Here is a 16,625-nt window from a genome sequence, read left to right as displayed (position 1 = left end):
TATGTTACTACAGCAGGACCTCAGAAGCTTACAGCAGGCCCTGTGGATATTACATGGTGGCAATACCCAGGTTATGTTATAATTGGCCCATCAAGTCCCTTATATGAAACAGCATAGACAGGTACAGTGGCACATGCCTGTCATCCCAGCTATTCTGGAGGCTGTGGCAGGAGGATGGTAAGTTCAAGGCCAGCCTGGGTAACTTAACAAGACTGTCTCAAAATAAAATAAATAAAGAAAAGGGCATATTCTTTACATAGAACTTTTTGCACATTCTCCTATGTACTTGAAACCATCTCTAGATGTCTTATAATACCCAATACAATGCAAATGTTATACAAGCAGTTGTTACACTGTGTCATTTAGAGAATAATGAGAAGAAAGTCTATATGGCTGAGGATGTAGCTCAGAGGTAGAGTGCTTGTCCAGCATGTGCAGGGGACTGAGGAGGAAGGAAGAGAGGGAGGAAGGAAGGAGGAGAGGGTGGGAAGGAGGGAAGAAAAGAATCTGTTAGAATCTGTACAGGTTCAATACAGATGTAGTTTTTTTTTTCCCCAAAAAAAATATACTTTTGATTCAAGGATAGTTGAATCTACAGGTAAAAGTAGTAAATAATTTGTGTAGTCGGGACCTGAGATCATTTTACTGAGATCTCTGAGTAGAGGACAGGGAGATCAAACTAGGGTGGGTTCTGTGAGTGTGAGCTACATTCCCAGCCTTCACTGAGTTACTAATGCTGGTCTTGAACTTGTGATCCTCCTGCCTCAGCCTCCCCAGCCCCTGGGATCACAGGTGCGTCCGTGTGTGTTTGAGCAGCCTTGTGACTGTTTTGGCCTTGCTCTGAGCCACGTGCGGCAAAGTCCTGGAGTAGGTCCTGGCTCTATGACATAAATGAGATCCACAGATCATTTGTGGGTTATATAGATTCTGCTATCACGATCTAGCAGGAAAGCAAAGGCATTCTAGAGAAATTTTAGGGGCATATCAAACCAAGCCAGAATCATTCATTACTGCCTTGATTCATTCTACGAATATTTATTATTCAGGCTCCAAGGGATGGATTCAAGAGGGAGCAAGACGAATCCAGGGCTTGGTCCCCAATCTAGCAGTACCCCTGGGGATCTTGATAGCAGCCTGGCCATCAGTTACCACTGATGCCCTACTATGTTCCCCAGGTTCAGACTTTGACTCCCTAAAGCCTCTCAAATAAGACAGGCATAATTATTTTCCCCATTTTTCAGAGGAAAAAACAAGGCTCAGAGAGGAAACCCGGAAGGGTCAGATTTGGTTTAGAGCTCCGGTGTAATGGCCTCGTGGGGCCAGTGGGGGGCACTACTGTGCAGGTGCAGAGGAAGAGAGATGTTCCCATGGCTCTTGGTAACAGCTCAGAGCTGCCTGGAACTGTTCATAGAACATACACCCTGTGGGTGGGCTGGCTCCAGGGACGGCTCACCACGCAGTTGCTGGGGTCCACCCAAAGAGATCCATGCTTGGTGCAATGCCCAGGTAGAACCTCCTTGAATTCAAAACGAAGGGCCCCACATTTTCATTTTGCTCTATGCTCTGCAAATTGTGTAGATGATGCTACCATAAGGACTTTCCACTATATTAGAGTGGGTCCCTGGGGACAGGATCCCAGCAGGATCCTGGAGAGTCCCTGTGACTGTCTAAGGGTGTTCTACTACAGCCCGGGACATGCCCCTAGGAAGGGGACCCAGTGTGCATCAAGGAGGTTGCAGGCCTTTCTCTGTTGTGGCAGGCAGGAGGGAAGGACCTTACGTGGAATATTAGGGGAGACCCTGGGAGAGTTTAGCTACAGGCCATTATAAGGAGCAGAAGAACATCCGGTTTTGCCAGCAGGCCAGCAGAAAGGACAGCAGATCAGAATGGGGACATTACAGCAGGGGCAAGGAGGGCATCCTAGATGACTGGGGTGGGCTGGATAATGGCTCCAAAGTCATCCCTGCCCTAATCCCCCAAAACCCATGGTTACATGATTGTACATGGTGAAAGGGACTTTGCATGTGTGGCCATGCTAAGGTCCTCCCTCCCTCTCCCTCTCCCTCTCTCCCTCTCTCTGAGATGGGGTCTCACTATGTTGCCTAGATATCACTGGCCTCAAGTGATCCTCCTGCGTCAGTCTTCCAACTAGTGAGAATACAGGTGTCCCCTCACACCCAGCTCCAGAGCACTGACAGGACACAATGGCCATTAGAGTAGATTCCCAGGGGTATTGAAGAGACAGCTGATGGGACATTATCAGGACCCAGAACACCTGGAGCTGTATACAAACATGGGTAAACCAGGACGTCAAGGACAGAGGAGTAAGATGATCTGCAACCACTGGGAAGCCCCGGACAGTGTCTCCGGATCACAGGAGGAACCTGGGGGGAGCCCAGGGCTGGTTGTCATGGCGGGGGAGGGGGATTGAACCCAGTGGCGCTCTACCATTGGGCTATATCCCCAGCCCTTTTGATATTTTATTTCATTTTATTTTATTTTTTGAGACAGGATCCCACTAATTGCTCAGGCTGGCCTTGAATTTGGAATCTTCCTGCCTCTGCCTGCAGAGTGGCTGGGATTATTGGTGTGCACCATTTTGCCAAGCTGCTTCGGGTGTTCTGACAGGGCTCTGGAAGTATAAAAGGAAGATTCAGTTACCTAAAGGGACACCAGAGGCATACGGTAGGACACCAGGCCCTTTTTAGCAGGATCTCACATCCCTTATAGGGACTGAGGGAATAGCAATGTAGCTAGATGGAGAGGCAGGAGAGCGGATGGCCAGGAATTTTTAAGAGGCCGCTTGCTGGGTAGGTCATGGTACAGTGGTTTCAACTGTGTCTATTTGTCTGTCTGTTCTATCTACCTACCTTCCTACCAATCAATCATCCATCTGTCTATCCACCTGCACATCCATCTACCTACCTATTTTTCTATCTATATACACATCCACCTACCTATGGCCTGTCTCTCTGTTTATTTTCTGGTATTGGGAATTGAACCTAGGGGTTCTTTAACACTGAGTTATATCTCCTGCCCCCACTTTTAATTTTGAGACTGTCTTGCTAAGTTGTTTAGGGTCTAAGTTGCTGAGGTTGGCCTCAAACTCACGATCCTCCTGCCTCAGCCTCCCAAGTTGCTGGGATTATGGGTATGTAACACTGTACCTGGCTTTGTCTCTATTTCTAACTGTCTTTTCTTGGGAAGTTCTGGAAAAATCTGGTATTAGAGCAAATCGACGAGTAAAGAGTGAATTTGGGGAGCCCCACTCACTTTTCGGCAGACATGAAAGGGATGAGAATAAACTCTATAGCAAGAAGACGGTACCCAGAGTGGTCCTAGAGCAAAGAGCAGCTGCAATTTTACTGGGGCCCAGAAATAATTTACCAACATCTGGGGTGAGCCGGGCATGGTGGTGCACGTCTGTAATCCCAGCAACTCAGGAGGCTGAAGCAGGAGGATCTCAAGTTTGAAACCAGCCTCAGCAACTTAATGAGGTCCTAAGCAATTTAGGGAGACCCCATCTCTAAATAAAAAATAAAGAGGGCTGGGGATGTGGCTCAGTGGTTAAGTACCCCTGAGTTTAATCCCCAGTACCAAAACAACAAAAAAAAAAACCGGTGGTGATGTGTCCACTCCACAGGACATTGGTAGAAGGCTCCTAAAGGCCCTTACTCCAGGTCTCATTGTGCTAAATAAAGCAGAGGAATGAGATTATTAGAAGACCAGACCCATGGAGTTATAAGTGGTCAGCACAGCAGGGTACTGGCCATGATGGCCTATCCTGAAACCATCTCATGGGCCATGAAGCATCTTAGGGGGCCACAGGAATGTTCTCTTAGGGCTCATGAAACATCTAGATGAGTTCTGGGGTGTGCTAAAGTGGGATACAAAGCTGGGCACAACGGCCATACCTGTAATCCCAGCAACTAGGGAGGATGAGGCAGGAAGATCAAAAGTTTGAGGGCAGCCTCAGCAACTTAGTGAGGCCCTAAGCAGCTTAGCAAGACCCTGTCTCAAAATAAAAAATAAAAAGGGCTAGGGATGTGGCTTAGTGGTAAGGTGCCTCTGGGTTCATTCCCTAGTAGCAAAAACAAAACAAAAAGTGGTGGGCTGGGGCTGTGGCTCAGTGGTAGAGTGCTCACCTAGCATGCAGGAGGCACCAGGTTCAATCCTCAGCACCACATAAATGTAGGATATAGTGTCTGCCTAAAACTTAAGAATAAATGTCTTTTTAAAAAGTCACTTAAAAAAAAAAAAGTGGTCTATGGAGTGTCTGTCACACTAGGAGCTTGTTGCAGGACCTCAGAATATGTAAGTGGGGCAACTGGCCATGCAAGCAAGGCCCTCTGAGTGCCATGGATGGCTCTGAGAACTTTCCAGGAGTCTTGGCAAGACCCTGGACGTAAATGCCCAGGCTACAAGTGTTGGGTTTCATTCCCAGCTGTCTGAGCTTGCTAAGTGGCTGACACCCTCAAAATCAAGCACAGGCAGCAACGGAGAAAGAGGGAAAAAAAAAAAAAAGTTTCCAGAGAGGCTGGGCCTAGGGCCTGGGGTGTGTCTTGCAGCTGGGGGGTGGGGTTGGATCTTCTGGGAGTCAGGGAGCCAGCTCCGGACAGGATGTGAGAGAGGAACTGGGGTCTCCAGTCACGGGAGGCAGCCAGAACTGCAGGCAGGAAGAGAACCAGGCGGCAGTGAGCAAATGGGGCCCAGCAGGAGGGCCGAGGAGGGCCCAGGAGGGCTGGGGCCTGGGCTCCCGGGTCTGAGGGAGGAGGGCTGGGCTCCCGGGTCTGAGGGAACAGGGGACCGGCAGATCTCCAAAAAAATGAATCTCAGGCTATCCGGTTCTGTAATTAATTAACCAAACCAGATCAAATTAGGGGGTGAAAGTTCATTGAGGAGGAGGGCATTGTTGTTATCCTGGACAGGCCCCCAAACCCTCCAGGGCTCCGGGTCTCGGCCTTGCCCGCGGGTACCCGGGGAGGAAGGGGCGGGGTGGGGGGCCCAAGGAGTCACACGCCCCCTCCCGCCCCAGGTCGCCCTCTCAGCATGGGGGTGCCCTGGCCTCAGCCCTGGGCACTCGGTCTCCTGCTCTTCCTCCTTCCTCAGACCCGGGGTGCAGGTGAGGGGCCGCTGGGGCTGGGCCGCACTGGGGGAGGCAGGGAGGAAGGAGGTCCCTGGCGGGAGGAGAGGCCAAGGCAGGGAAATCCGAGTTCTCCCTGGGCCGCCCTCCGTATTCCACGTTGTTTACCACTTTCCCCTTCCTGGTGCTCGGTGCCTGGAAGCCACCGGTCCCCCTCTCCCTGGGTCTCTGCCCCCTCCCCTGACTCTGTTTCTTTCTGCGTCTCTGGGTCTCTGCCTCCTCCCACCTTGGGGTCTCTGCCACTCTCCCTGGGCCTCTGTCTCTGGTCTCTCTGTCCCCGCTCTCCAGGCTCCAGTTTAGTCCTTTGTCCCATGGATTCTCTTCACCTTTGCCTCTCTCCACAGAGAATCATCTGTCCCTGCTGTACCACCTCACGGCTGTGTCCTCCCCGGCCCCGGGGACTCCTGCCTTCTGGGTGTCAGGTTGGCTGGGCCCCCAGCAGTACCTGAGCTACAGCAGCCTGAGGGCTGAGGCTGAGCCCTGTGGGGCTTGGGTCTGGGAAAACCAGGTGTCCTGGTATTGGGAGAAGGAGACCACAGACCTGAGGAACAAGGAGAAGCTCTTTCTGGACGCTCTCACAGCCCTGGGGAGAAAAGGTGGGGTCTGGCCCCCGGATCTGAGGGAGCAGGGCTGGGGTCTGGACTCCTGGGTCTGAGGGAGGAGGGCTGCCCCTTGCTTCTGAGTCCTGCTTACCTCTGGGTGGACACCCCAGGATCCTACACCCTGCAGGGCCTGTTGGGTTGTGAACTAGGCCCTGACAACGTTTCGGTGCCTACCGCCACGTTTGCCCTGAATGGTGAGGAATTCATGAGGTTCGACCCCAAGAACGGGAACTGGACTGGGGACTGGCCAGAGGCCCAGACCATCAGTGAGAAGTGGATGCAGCAAGCTGAGGCGGTCGGGAAGGAGAGGACGTTCCTGCTCAACTCCTGCCCCCAGCGGCTGCTGGGACACCTAGAGAGGGGCCGTGTAAACCTCGAGTGGAAGGGTGAGCCGCCTCCCAGTACGTGTCCCTGGACCTTCTCCCTACGGTGTCCCCACACAGGCCCGGAGGGTCTCTCTCCATCTAGAGCTGCCCTGCCTGTCTCTTTATGGCCCTCCCGTGTCTCCCCAGCAGCCCAGGACAAAGTCCCAGTTGCTTTGCCTTCTTGTCCTCAGCAGATCGCTCCCGCCGCCGGTTCCTACCTGCGCGCCAGGCCACGCCCCTCACAGCACCTGGCCACGCCCCTGCGCTGCTGCGCTCCAGTGGTCAAGCAGCACCTGGCCCCGAGCCCCTTCCCGCCCGGGTCCACATTTCCCGCCCTCCGGGTTCTTCGAGGCTCCCACAGGATGCCGCCTCCTCTGAAAAGTCCTCCCTCAACTCTGTTTCCTCTCCAAAGGGACCCAGACCCCCAGACCCCCATCTGTTCAAAAAATGTTGGCTAAATGCGTTTTCGGAGCGGAGCGCTGTTCGGGGCAAAGAGAAAAGTGGGGTCATGTGTTTGCTTCCGAGGCCCTGGGCTGCTGAACCAGACCCGTGTCTGGTAGAAAGTTGTAGAAAGTTCATTCTAGGTGCCAGAAAGGAAAAGTAAGAAAGTAAGGACCGATAAGTAGTTTGTCTTTGAATTTTTTTTTTTTTTTGGTACTGAGGATTGAACCCAGGAGCTTAGAACTTTACCATTTACCACTGAGCCACATCCCCAACCCTTTTTTAAATATAATATATATATATATATACACACACACATTTTTATATACATTTTCATATATACATTTTTTTAAAGATTTTTTTTAGTTGTTGATAGACCTTTATTTATTTATATGTGGTGCTGAGAATCAAACCCAGTGCCTCACACATGCCAGGCAAGTGCCCTATCACTGAACTCCAGCCCCAGCCCCCCAACCCTTTTTGTTTTAAAATGGGGTCTCACTAAGTTGCTTAGGGCCTTGCTAAATTTCTGAGGCTGGCCTTGAACTTGTAGACCTCCTGCCTCAGCCTCCAAGTCACTGAGATCACAGGCATACACCACCAGGCCTTGCACTGGCCCTTTTTTTATTTCTTATTTTGAGACAGGGTTTTGCCAAATTGCATAGGCTGGCCTTGAACTTGTCATCCTGCTGCCTAAGCCTCTCTAGTAGATGGGATCACAGGTGTGTGCCACTGTGCCTGGCTGTAAATGCTTTTTAAAATTTGAATCAGGAACCACCAGAGGTCCGTGCATTGTATTGAGTTGCTTCATCTCCTTTTTTTTTTTTTTTTTTTTTTTGTACCAGGGATTAAATTCAGTGGCATTCGACCACTGAGCCACCTTCCCAGCCCTCTCTTGTATTTTATTTAGAGACAGGGTCTCACTGAGTTGCTTAGTGCCTCCCTGTGGCTGATGTGATCCTTCTGCCTCAGCCTCCCGAGCTTCTGGGATTACTGGCCTGTGCCACCACATGGCTTTTCAGTGTCTTTTTCTTACTGCTGAGTTTTGAGAATTCTTTGTATATTTTGGATACAATTCCTTATCTGATAGATTGTAAGTATTTCCTTCAGTTTGTGGCTTGTCTTTTTTTCATTTTTTAAAAATATATTCTTCTTTTTTGGGGGCCGGTATTGAGGATTGAACTCAGGGGCACTCAGCCCTATTTTGTAAACACTGAGTTGCTTAGCCAGGCTGGCTTTGAACTTGAGATCCTCCTGCCTCAGCCTCCCAAGCTGCTGGGATTACAGGCGTGTGCCACTGTGGCCTGGCTTAAAATATATTCTTAGTTGTAAATGGAAACAATGCCTTTATTTTATTCATTTATTTTTATGTGGTGCCTGGGATTGAACCCAATGCCTCTGGCATTCTAGGTAATGAGGGCCACAGCCCTCTTTTTTCTTTCTTGTAATGATATATTTTACTTCTCCTTTTCCTTTTTTTTTTTTTTTTATACTGGGAATTGAACCCAGGGCATTCTATCACTGGGCCACATCCATAGCCTATTATTATGATTATGATTATTATTATGATTATTATTATTATATTTTGAGGCAGGGTCTTGCTAAGTTGCTTAGGGCCTTGCTAAATTACTGAGGCTGGCCTCAAACTTGCAATCCTCCTTCCTCAGCTTCTGGAGTCACTGTGATTACAGATGTTCTCCACCATGCTCAGCAGAAGATCTTATTTTTATTTTTTATTTTTTTGTGGTGCTGGGGATTGAACCCCGGGTCTGTGCATGAGAGGTGAGCACTCTACCAACTGAGCTATATCCCCAGCCCAGAAGATCTTCATCTTAATGAAGTCCAGCTTATGAGCTTTTCCTTTCATGGATTGTATTTTTTGTGATGTACCTTGGAAGTCATTGCCAAGCCCAAGATCACCTAGATCTTCTATATTACCCCTGGGACTTTTATAGTTTTGCATTTAACATTTACGGTTTATATTTGGGACATACTTTATGGTCCAACTTCAGTTAATTTTGTGATCCTGGGTGTCTTTGAATTTGCTGGTTTCCCTATCTCTCTTTTTTTCTTTCCTAGCAATATTGCTTTAAAGGAAGTCAGTTATTTGTCCTGTTGGTTCCACCCAGGCTGGATTTTGCTGTTTGCATCTCTGTGATGTTGCTGAGCATGGTTCTCCTTCTGTTCTGTGAAGTGGTAGCCCATGTGCAGGCTCCGTCAGGTTCTGGTTTGATTCTGCAGACCGTTGGCTCAGGTGCTGTTGTGAAGTTCTCTGTTGGTTTTCTCCCAGTGATTTCAGCAGCCATCATGGCTGACCGTGATGCTGATCCCTTATTTCATAAGGCGGTACAAAGGGGTAGTGTATTTTTGATATGGATAACTTGAGAAATACCAGAGACAGGATTGCTGAAATAACAGAAATTCATTTTCTCAAGTTCTAGAGTCTAGAAAAAAGATGAAGGTTTCTTCCATAGCTTTCAAATGTCCATTTCCTCCCTGTGTCCTCACATTATGATTTTGCCTCTATATGTTTATGTCCTAATCCCTAATCTCCTATTTTTTTTTTTTTTTTGTGTGTGTGGTGCTGGGGATTGAACTCAGGGCCTTGTGCATGCAAGGCAAGCACTCTACCAACTGAGCTGTATCCCCAGCCCCTAATCTCTTTTTTTCTTTTTGTACCAGGGATTGAACACACTGAGCCACATCCCCAGCTCTACCCCTATTTTGTATTTTTTAAAATTTTTATTTAGAGACAGGGTTTCACTAAGTTGCTAGGGCCTTGCTAAGTTGCTGAGGCTGGCTTTGAACTTTCAATCCTCCTGCCTCAGCCTCCTGAGCCACTTGGATTATTGGTACGTACACCATGAACAGTTAAAATAAATAAAACTTCAGTCAGGGGCTGGGATGGTAGCTCAGTGATAGAGCACTGACCTGGCATGTGTGAGGCGCTGGATTAGATTCTCAGCACCACATATAAATAAGTAAAATAAAGGTCAATTGGCAACTTAAAAAGAAGAAGAAGAAGAAGAAAAGAAAAAACTCCAAAGTTCAGCCAGGCACAGTGGTGCATACCTGTAATCCCAGTGGCTCCGCAGGCTGAGGCAGGAGGATCACAAGTTTAAAGCCATCCTCAGCAATTTAGCAAGGCCCTAATCAACTTAGGGAGACCCTGTCTCTAAACAAAAAATGAAAAAGACTGGGGATGTGGCAGGACTGGGGATTGAACCTAAGGGTGCTCCACCACTGAGGAGCTATATCCCTAGCCCTAGCTCTTTTTGTTTTTTATTTTGATACAGGGTCTCACTAAATTGCCCAGGCTGACCTTGAACTTAGGATCCTCCTGCCTCAGCCTCCTGAGTTCCTGGGATTACAGGTGTGCACCACTGCACCCAACTAGGAATTCCTTCTTTTTTCAGGTCAAATATGAATTCATTGTATGCACAGAATGTACTGGCCACACTTTACCCATTCATCTATTATTGGATATTTAGGTTGTTTCCACCTCTTGGTGGTTGTAAATAATTCTGCAGTGAACATAGGAGTTCAGATACCTCTTAGGGATCCTGCTTTCAACTCTGCTGGACAAACACCAGAAGTGGGAATGCTGGATCATGGGCTAGGCTGCTTTCAACAATTTTAGGAAACTCCATGGTGTCTGCACCACTTTACATTCCCACTAACCCAAAGGTTCCAATTTCCCCACATCCCTGCCAACATTTGTTATTATTATTTTGTTTGTTTATTTGTTCATTTATTTATTTGTTTTTGATTGATGGCCATCCATTATTAAGTGTGAGGTAAAATGTCACTGTGATTTTCATTTCTATTCTGTTGGATTTTTTTTTATATACCTGTTGGCTATTTGTATTTCATCTTTGGGGGAAATGTCTGTTCAAGTCCTTTGCCTAGTTTTATTTTATTTTTTTGTTGTTGCCGGTTTTTTGGGGGGGCGAGGAGGGTGGGTACTGCAGATTGAACCCAGGAGTGCTTAACCACTGAGCCACATCCCCAGTCCCTTTTAAATATTTTGTTTAGAGACAGGGTCTTGTGGAGTTGCTTAGGACCTCGATAAGTTGCTGAGGCTGGTTTTGAACTTGAGATCCTCCTGCCTCAGCCTCCTGAGCCACTGGGATTACAGGCATGTACCACCACACCTGGCTGTTGTTGCTTTTTTAAAAATATTTTTTTAGATGTGCATGGACCTTTATTTTATTTTTATTTATTTATTTTTTAAAGAGAGAGAGAATTTTTTTTAAATATTTATTTTATTAGGTGTAGATGGACACAACACAATGTCTTTATTTTTATGTGGTGCTGAGGATCGAACCCTGGCTGCAGGCATGCCAGACGAGCGCGCTAGCGCTTGAGCCACATCCCCAGCCCTATAAATTTATTTATATGCGGCGCTGAAAAACAAACCTAGTGTCTCACACTTGCCAGGCAAGTGCGCTACTGCTGAGCCATAGCCCCAGCCCTTAAATCTTTATTTAAATATTTATTTATTTTTTGGTTGTAGTTGGCACAATACCATATATATATATATATATATATATATATATATAGTTGTAGATGGACACAATGCCCTTATTTATTTATTTTTTTAATGTGGTGTTGAAGATTGAACCCAGTACTTCACTTGTGCTAGGCAAGCACTCTGCTACTGAGCCACATCCCCAGCCCTGTTTTGTATTTTATTTAGAGACAGGGTCTCACTGAGTTGCTTAGTACCCGCTTTTGCTGAGGTTGGCTTTGAACTTGGGATCTTCCTGTCTCATGCCCAGCAATCTTAAATCTTAATCTAAATTAGAATATGATGAAAGGTAAGGGGCAGGTTATAGAAATTATATCACCCACAAAACTGTTCACTGAAACCACTACTCAGGGTTTTTGTTTGTTTGCTTTGTTTTGTTTTTGCTAAGCAAAACCAAAGGCCAGACATATTTTCCGTGCTTGAACTTAGCCCAAGTTGTAAATATGTTACCTTAGAGGCAAAAGGGGTGTGGCAGGGGGTATAACACCCAGGACAATACATATTTGCTGGAAAACAACGGTAAACACAAGATCGGACACAGAACTGCTGATGACCACAGACTGGTCCCTTCCAGCTGACCTTACTGGGCAGCAAATTCTGCCAACTCGCTGGAAAAGCAAGTCTGGGAGAGAAACACTGAGTGGCTTCCCACTTTGCAAGAGTGCTGAGTTTGTTTTCTGCTGAGCACCTATAACCAAGATCCCAACCAAGATCTGAGACTGCTGAGATCCACCCTTGCTGGAGGGAACCCCCAAAGCAACACCCAGCCCTGGCAGGCGGCTCAAATCCCTTTTACCCATTTTTCAATTTTTAACGTTTTTTTTTTTTTGGGGGGGGGGGCGGGTATTACTGAAGATGGAACACAGGGCCTCAGGCATGCTCTACTTCCAGGCTACACCTCCAGTCCCATTTTGCCCATTTTTAACTGGATTTGTTGTTGTTGCTATTGTAGGAATTCCTTGTATATTTTGGAAATTAACCTCTTATCAAATAGATGGTTCACAAATATTTTCTGCTGTCCCATAGATGACCTTTTCACTGGATGGTTCCCTTTTCAGTTTGGTAGTCCCCTTGTCTAGTTTTGCCTTGCTGCTCGGGTTTTCAGGGTCATAGCCAGCATATCTAGGAACTCATTGTCTGTGTTACGAAGGCTTTCTCCTACGTTTTCTTCTAGAAGATTTTTTTTTTTTTTCAATGCTGTAGATGGAGTCCAGGGCCTGCATATGCTAGGCAAGCATTTAACCATTGAGCCTCCAGCACCCTGAAAGGTGTTAATGGTATTAAATTTTATCAAATAACCATTTACTTTTTTTCCCCTTTATTTTGTTAAGGCTGTCAATCATATTGACTGATGTTTTTCAATGTCAAATGGACCTTATGTTCCTGGAATAAATTTCACTTAATCATGATGTATTGTTCCTTAATAAATCACTGGATTATATCTGCTAATATTATATTTAAGGATTTTTAGACACTAGCCATAAATTCCCTTTCTTACAGTGTCCTTGTGAAGGTGTTACCAAGACTGTGCTGGCCTTGGGCTGGGGATGTCTAACATGTTTGACCTCTAATGCTCTACCACTGAGCCTGGAGGGAGATTCCCCAGTACTTAAAACAACAACAACAAAAAAAAGATTAAAGACTGTGCTCTGGCTTCATAAGATCTACTCGAAAATGTTTCTTCTTTTGCTATTCTCTGGAAGAGTTTGTGCAAGAGTAGCAGTGTTTGAGCTGGGTGTTGGTGGCACACACCTGTAATTGCAGTGACCCAGGATGTGAGGCAGGAGGAACACAAATTTGTGGCCAGCCTTGGGAAACTTAGTGAGACCCTGTCTCAAAAAATAAAAAGGGCTGGGGATGTTTCTCAGTGGTAGGATTCCTCTGGGTTCAATCTCAGTATGGGGGGAAGTTTTGTGAATTCTTCCTTCATTGCTTTGAAGAATAAATCACTAATTTGTGTGTCATCTTAACCTAGATTTCCTTTCCTTTTTTTTTTTTTTTTGGTGGGGAGTGGGGTGCCGGGGATTGAACCCAGATGCATTTAACCACTGAGCCACATCCTTAGCACCCCTTTTTTTTTTCTTCTTTTGAGACAGGGTCTAAGTTGCTGAGGTCCTCACTAAGTTGCTTAGGCTAACTTTGAATTTCTGATCCTCCTTCCTCAGCTTCCCAAGGTGCTGGGATTACAGGCATTTGCCACTAGGCCTGTCTTTTCTTTCTTTTTTACTTTTAATTTTTATGGTGCTGGGGATGGAGCACCTCTAGTGCTCTACCACTGAGCTATACTCCAACCCTGGACCTTGAATTTTATTCACTGAAAAATATAAAAATATAGATGGGGGCTGGGGTTGTAGCTCAGTGGTAAAGTACTCGCCTAGCACGTGCGAGGCCCTGGGTTCAATCCTTAGCATAAAAATAAATAAATAAAATAAAGACATGGTGTCAAAACTACAACTAAAAGAATAAATGTTAAAAAAAATAGACTAAAACTTAAAAAAATCTAATGTATATTTTTATTTGTTTATGGACTTTTTGAAATTCATATGCAGTGCTGAGAATCGAACCCAGGGCCTCACACATGCTAGTCAAGCACTGTACCACTGAGCCACAACCCCAGCCCTAGACTAAAACCTTTTTTTGACAGGACTACTTAAGTTTTTAATTTCTTCTTGTGTCAGTTTTGGAAGGTTGTGTTTTTCAGGAATATGTGTAGTTAATTTGAATTTTCAGATGTGTTTGTGGGAAGTTTTTCATAATATCCTCTTACTTTCTTTTTAGTGGCTTAAGAGTATGTCTCATGTTCCTTCATCTGACACTTTCATAGCCTATGTCCCTTTCCTAGATTTTTTAATGGTGCTGGGGGTTGAACCCAGGACCTCATGTATGCCAGGCAAAGGCTGTACCACTGAGCCACGTTCCCAGCCCTCTCTTCCATTTACACACATTTTGTCTGTTTGCCTTGATTGAGCTCCATGAGGATGATGTCTTTTGTCTGGTTCACTGCTTTGTCCCCAGTGCTTTGAATGGTGTTGGGCACCTGATTCACTTCCACTGCAGGGAAGAAAGGATGAGAGGTGGAGTTTTGAGGCTGGAGCTCTTGGGGTGGGAGGGGTGGGTCTCTGTAGCCCTGGAAGGGCCCTCCCCTTTGGCCACTCTTCTCCATGCTGGTCACAGTACAGGGCAAAGGAATGGAGGGCTCTCCCCTTCTGCCCAGCCCTGCACTGCACCTGGCCCTGGGGCCCCAGGCTGGGCCTCAGGCATGCCCCTGTGTTTCTGCAGAGCCACCATCCATGCGCTTGAAGGCCCGGCCCAGCAGCCCTGGCTTTTCCGTGCTCACCTGCAGTGCCTTCTCCTTCTACCCTCCGGAGCTGCAGCTTAGGTTCCTGAGGAATGGGCTGGCAGCTGGCTCTGGAGAGGGCGGCTTTGGTCCCAATGGGGATGGCTCCTTCCATGCCTGGTCATCACTCATCGTCAAAAGTGGCGATGAGCATCACTACTGCTGCATTGTGCAGCATGCGGGGCTGGCACAGCCCCTCACCGTGGAACTGGGTGAGGTCCCACTGAGTGACAGTCCTCCCTATTTCTGTTGCCCTGTGACCTTCCAGAGTCTGGCCTTCCTTCTTAGTCTGACTGCATTGTGCCTGCTAATGCCTGTTGTCCCCAAGTCTGACTGCCTTCTATTCTGCTGCCCCTGGCCTTATGGACTTTGATCACCTGTTAACCACTGCAGCCGGTCATCCTGAATCTGGCCATCTTCCATCCTGCTCTGCTGGTCTTCATAGTCTAATCATTTGTATTCTAGCTATGCCAATCCTTACCAAGACTGATCATGTACTGCCTTGCTGCCCACCCTGCTGCAGCTGGGCCCTCATCAGTGTGACAGCCCTTTCTCAATATGTTTTTTTTTTTTTTTTGGTGCTGGGGATTGAACCCAGGGCCTTGTCCATCAAGGCAAGCACTCTACCAACTAAGCCAGGTCCCCAGCCCCTTGCTATGTTCTTAATCCAACCTGAGGACATTCTACTCAAACCCAGGACATCACCTCTCTGATCTTTCCTCAGCCCACCCTGATCCCCAGACACTTGGTGCTGGGGGGAATCTCGGGGGTTGGGAGGAACAAGGACCCCCCAGTTCCATGCCCTGACTACCAGGGGCTGGAGGGTCTTTTCGACATCTCACAGCATTCTCTGGCTGCAGAGTCGCCAGCCAAGTCCTCGGTGCCTGTGGTCGGAATCATCATTGGCTTCTTGCTGCTCACGGCAGTGGCTGCAGGAGGAGCTCTGCTGTGGAGGAGGATGAGGAATGGGCTGCCAGGTGTGGGCCACAAAGAGGAAGAGCCTCGGAAAGAGGACAGAGACCTCAGAAGAGAGGAGGACACTGACCTGGGAGGACAGAGACTTAGAGAGGGACAGAAGCCAGAGAGGGGTGTGGACACAGAATGGCTGGGAGGGGATGACAGAAGCCCAAGGAGGGGGAAAGGGGCTGGAGAGGGAGGAGAGAGTGACCCAGAGATAAGACAGAGACAGAGAGATATGCTCATGAGAGAGGGGTGGTCAGAGACCTACAGGGTCTGAGAGATTCTCTGACAACTCCCCATTTCCTCTCTGCTTAGCCCCTTGGATCTCTTTCCGTGGGGACGACGTGGGAGCCCTCCTGCCCACTCCAGGCCTGCCCGAGGATGCGGACTGTCAAGATATAAATTCATTCCCAGCAACTGCTTGACCACCCCAACTCTGGTTGCTGATAGCCAATATTGGCATGTCTCTTTTGTGCTGAGACCTCCTGGAATCCTGGCATCTCTGAGCCTCCAGAAGGAGTCCTGGGCCCTCTGTTCTCCCTCTGGACCCCTTCTCCTGTGGTCTGCCTCAGTTTCCCCTTCTAATGTATATGGCTCTTTTCCACCTCCACATACAACATGAGTTTGAGCCCTAATCAGCCGTGCTCTCAATCATTTTCAGGTTTCAAGCAGGGGAGGTCAAGGAGTGGGTGGGGGAGTGGATGGGGTGAGCCCAGTGCTGGATCTCTCCTGCTCCTGCGGCTGACATGTTGCTTAGTGGAATCTCGCAGTTTCACCTACGGAATCGTGTAATTCTCATGAATAAATTTCACAAATATTAGTGGAACGCCTACACCGTGCCAGGCATTTTAAAAATCCTTGGCTGGAATCTGACCTCAACTTTTCTTGGTGGAGCAGAAAAGAATTGCGCCCTGTTCCACAGAAGGGAATGCCTCCTCCAGACCCCGGTTCTTCTCTTACCACTTGGACGAAGGGAAAGGGAGAAAAACACATCTCTTTTGTTTTTGGTGGGGATTGAACTCAGGGGCACGGGGCCACATCCCAGCCCTATTGTGAGTTTTATTTAGAGACGGGGTCTCGCTGAGTTGCTCAGCGCCCCGCCGTAGCTGAAGCTGGCTTTGAGCTCGCGATCCCCCTGCCTCAGCCTCCCCGGCTGCTGCGAGTACCGCGCCGCCTAAACCTCTCTGTTTTGAGGCCCGCTCGAGGTGGTCGCCCGGCGCCCCGACGCCTGCCGGGAGTTGTAGTT

The 16,625-nt window shown here is 47.8% G+C and overlaps 1 protein-coding gene across 10 annotated transcripts; it reads left to right on the top strand.

Annotated features, from left to right (window-relative positions):
* The first annotated feature begins 4,537 nt into the window (after positions 1–4,537).
* On the top strand, positions 4,538–16,014 carry Fcgrt (Fc gamma receptor and transporter). Of its 10 annotated transcripts, none has more exons than XM_078031637.1 (7): positions 4,538–4,694; positions 5,036–5,122; positions 5,488–5,739; positions 5,856–6,131; positions 14,362–14,631; positions 15,280–15,507; positions 15,695–16,014. In XM_078031637.1, the coding sequence occupies exons 2-7, from the start codon at positions 5,050–5,052 to the stop codon at positions 15,802–15,804; spliced, it is 1,209 nt and encodes a 402-aa protein (XP_077887763.1). In that variant the 5' UTR covers positions 4,538–4,694; positions 5,036–5,049; the 3' UTR covers positions 15,805–16,014. The 10 variants fall into 10 exon arrangements, with proteins under 10 accessions (XP_077887763.1, XP_077887760.1, XP_077887767.1 ...); XM_078031634.1 differs by having other exon boundaries at positions 5,856–6,146; XM_005336679.5 differs by having other exon boundaries at positions 4,539–4,694; positions 15,280–15,396.
* Positions 16,015–16,625: the final 611 nt, after the last annotated feature.

The sequence above is a fragment of the Ictidomys tridecemlineatus genome, chromosome 15 (assembly GCF_052094955.1).
Source record: "Ictidomys tridecemlineatus isolate mIctTri1 chromosome 15, mIctTri1.hap1, whole genome shotgun sequence".
NCBI lineage: Eukaryota > Metazoa > Chordata > Mammalia > Rodentia > Sciuridae > Ictidomys > Ictidomys tridecemlineatus.
Note: the sequence above shows the minus strand (reverse complement) of the source record. Positions and strands in the feature narration are given on the sequence as shown.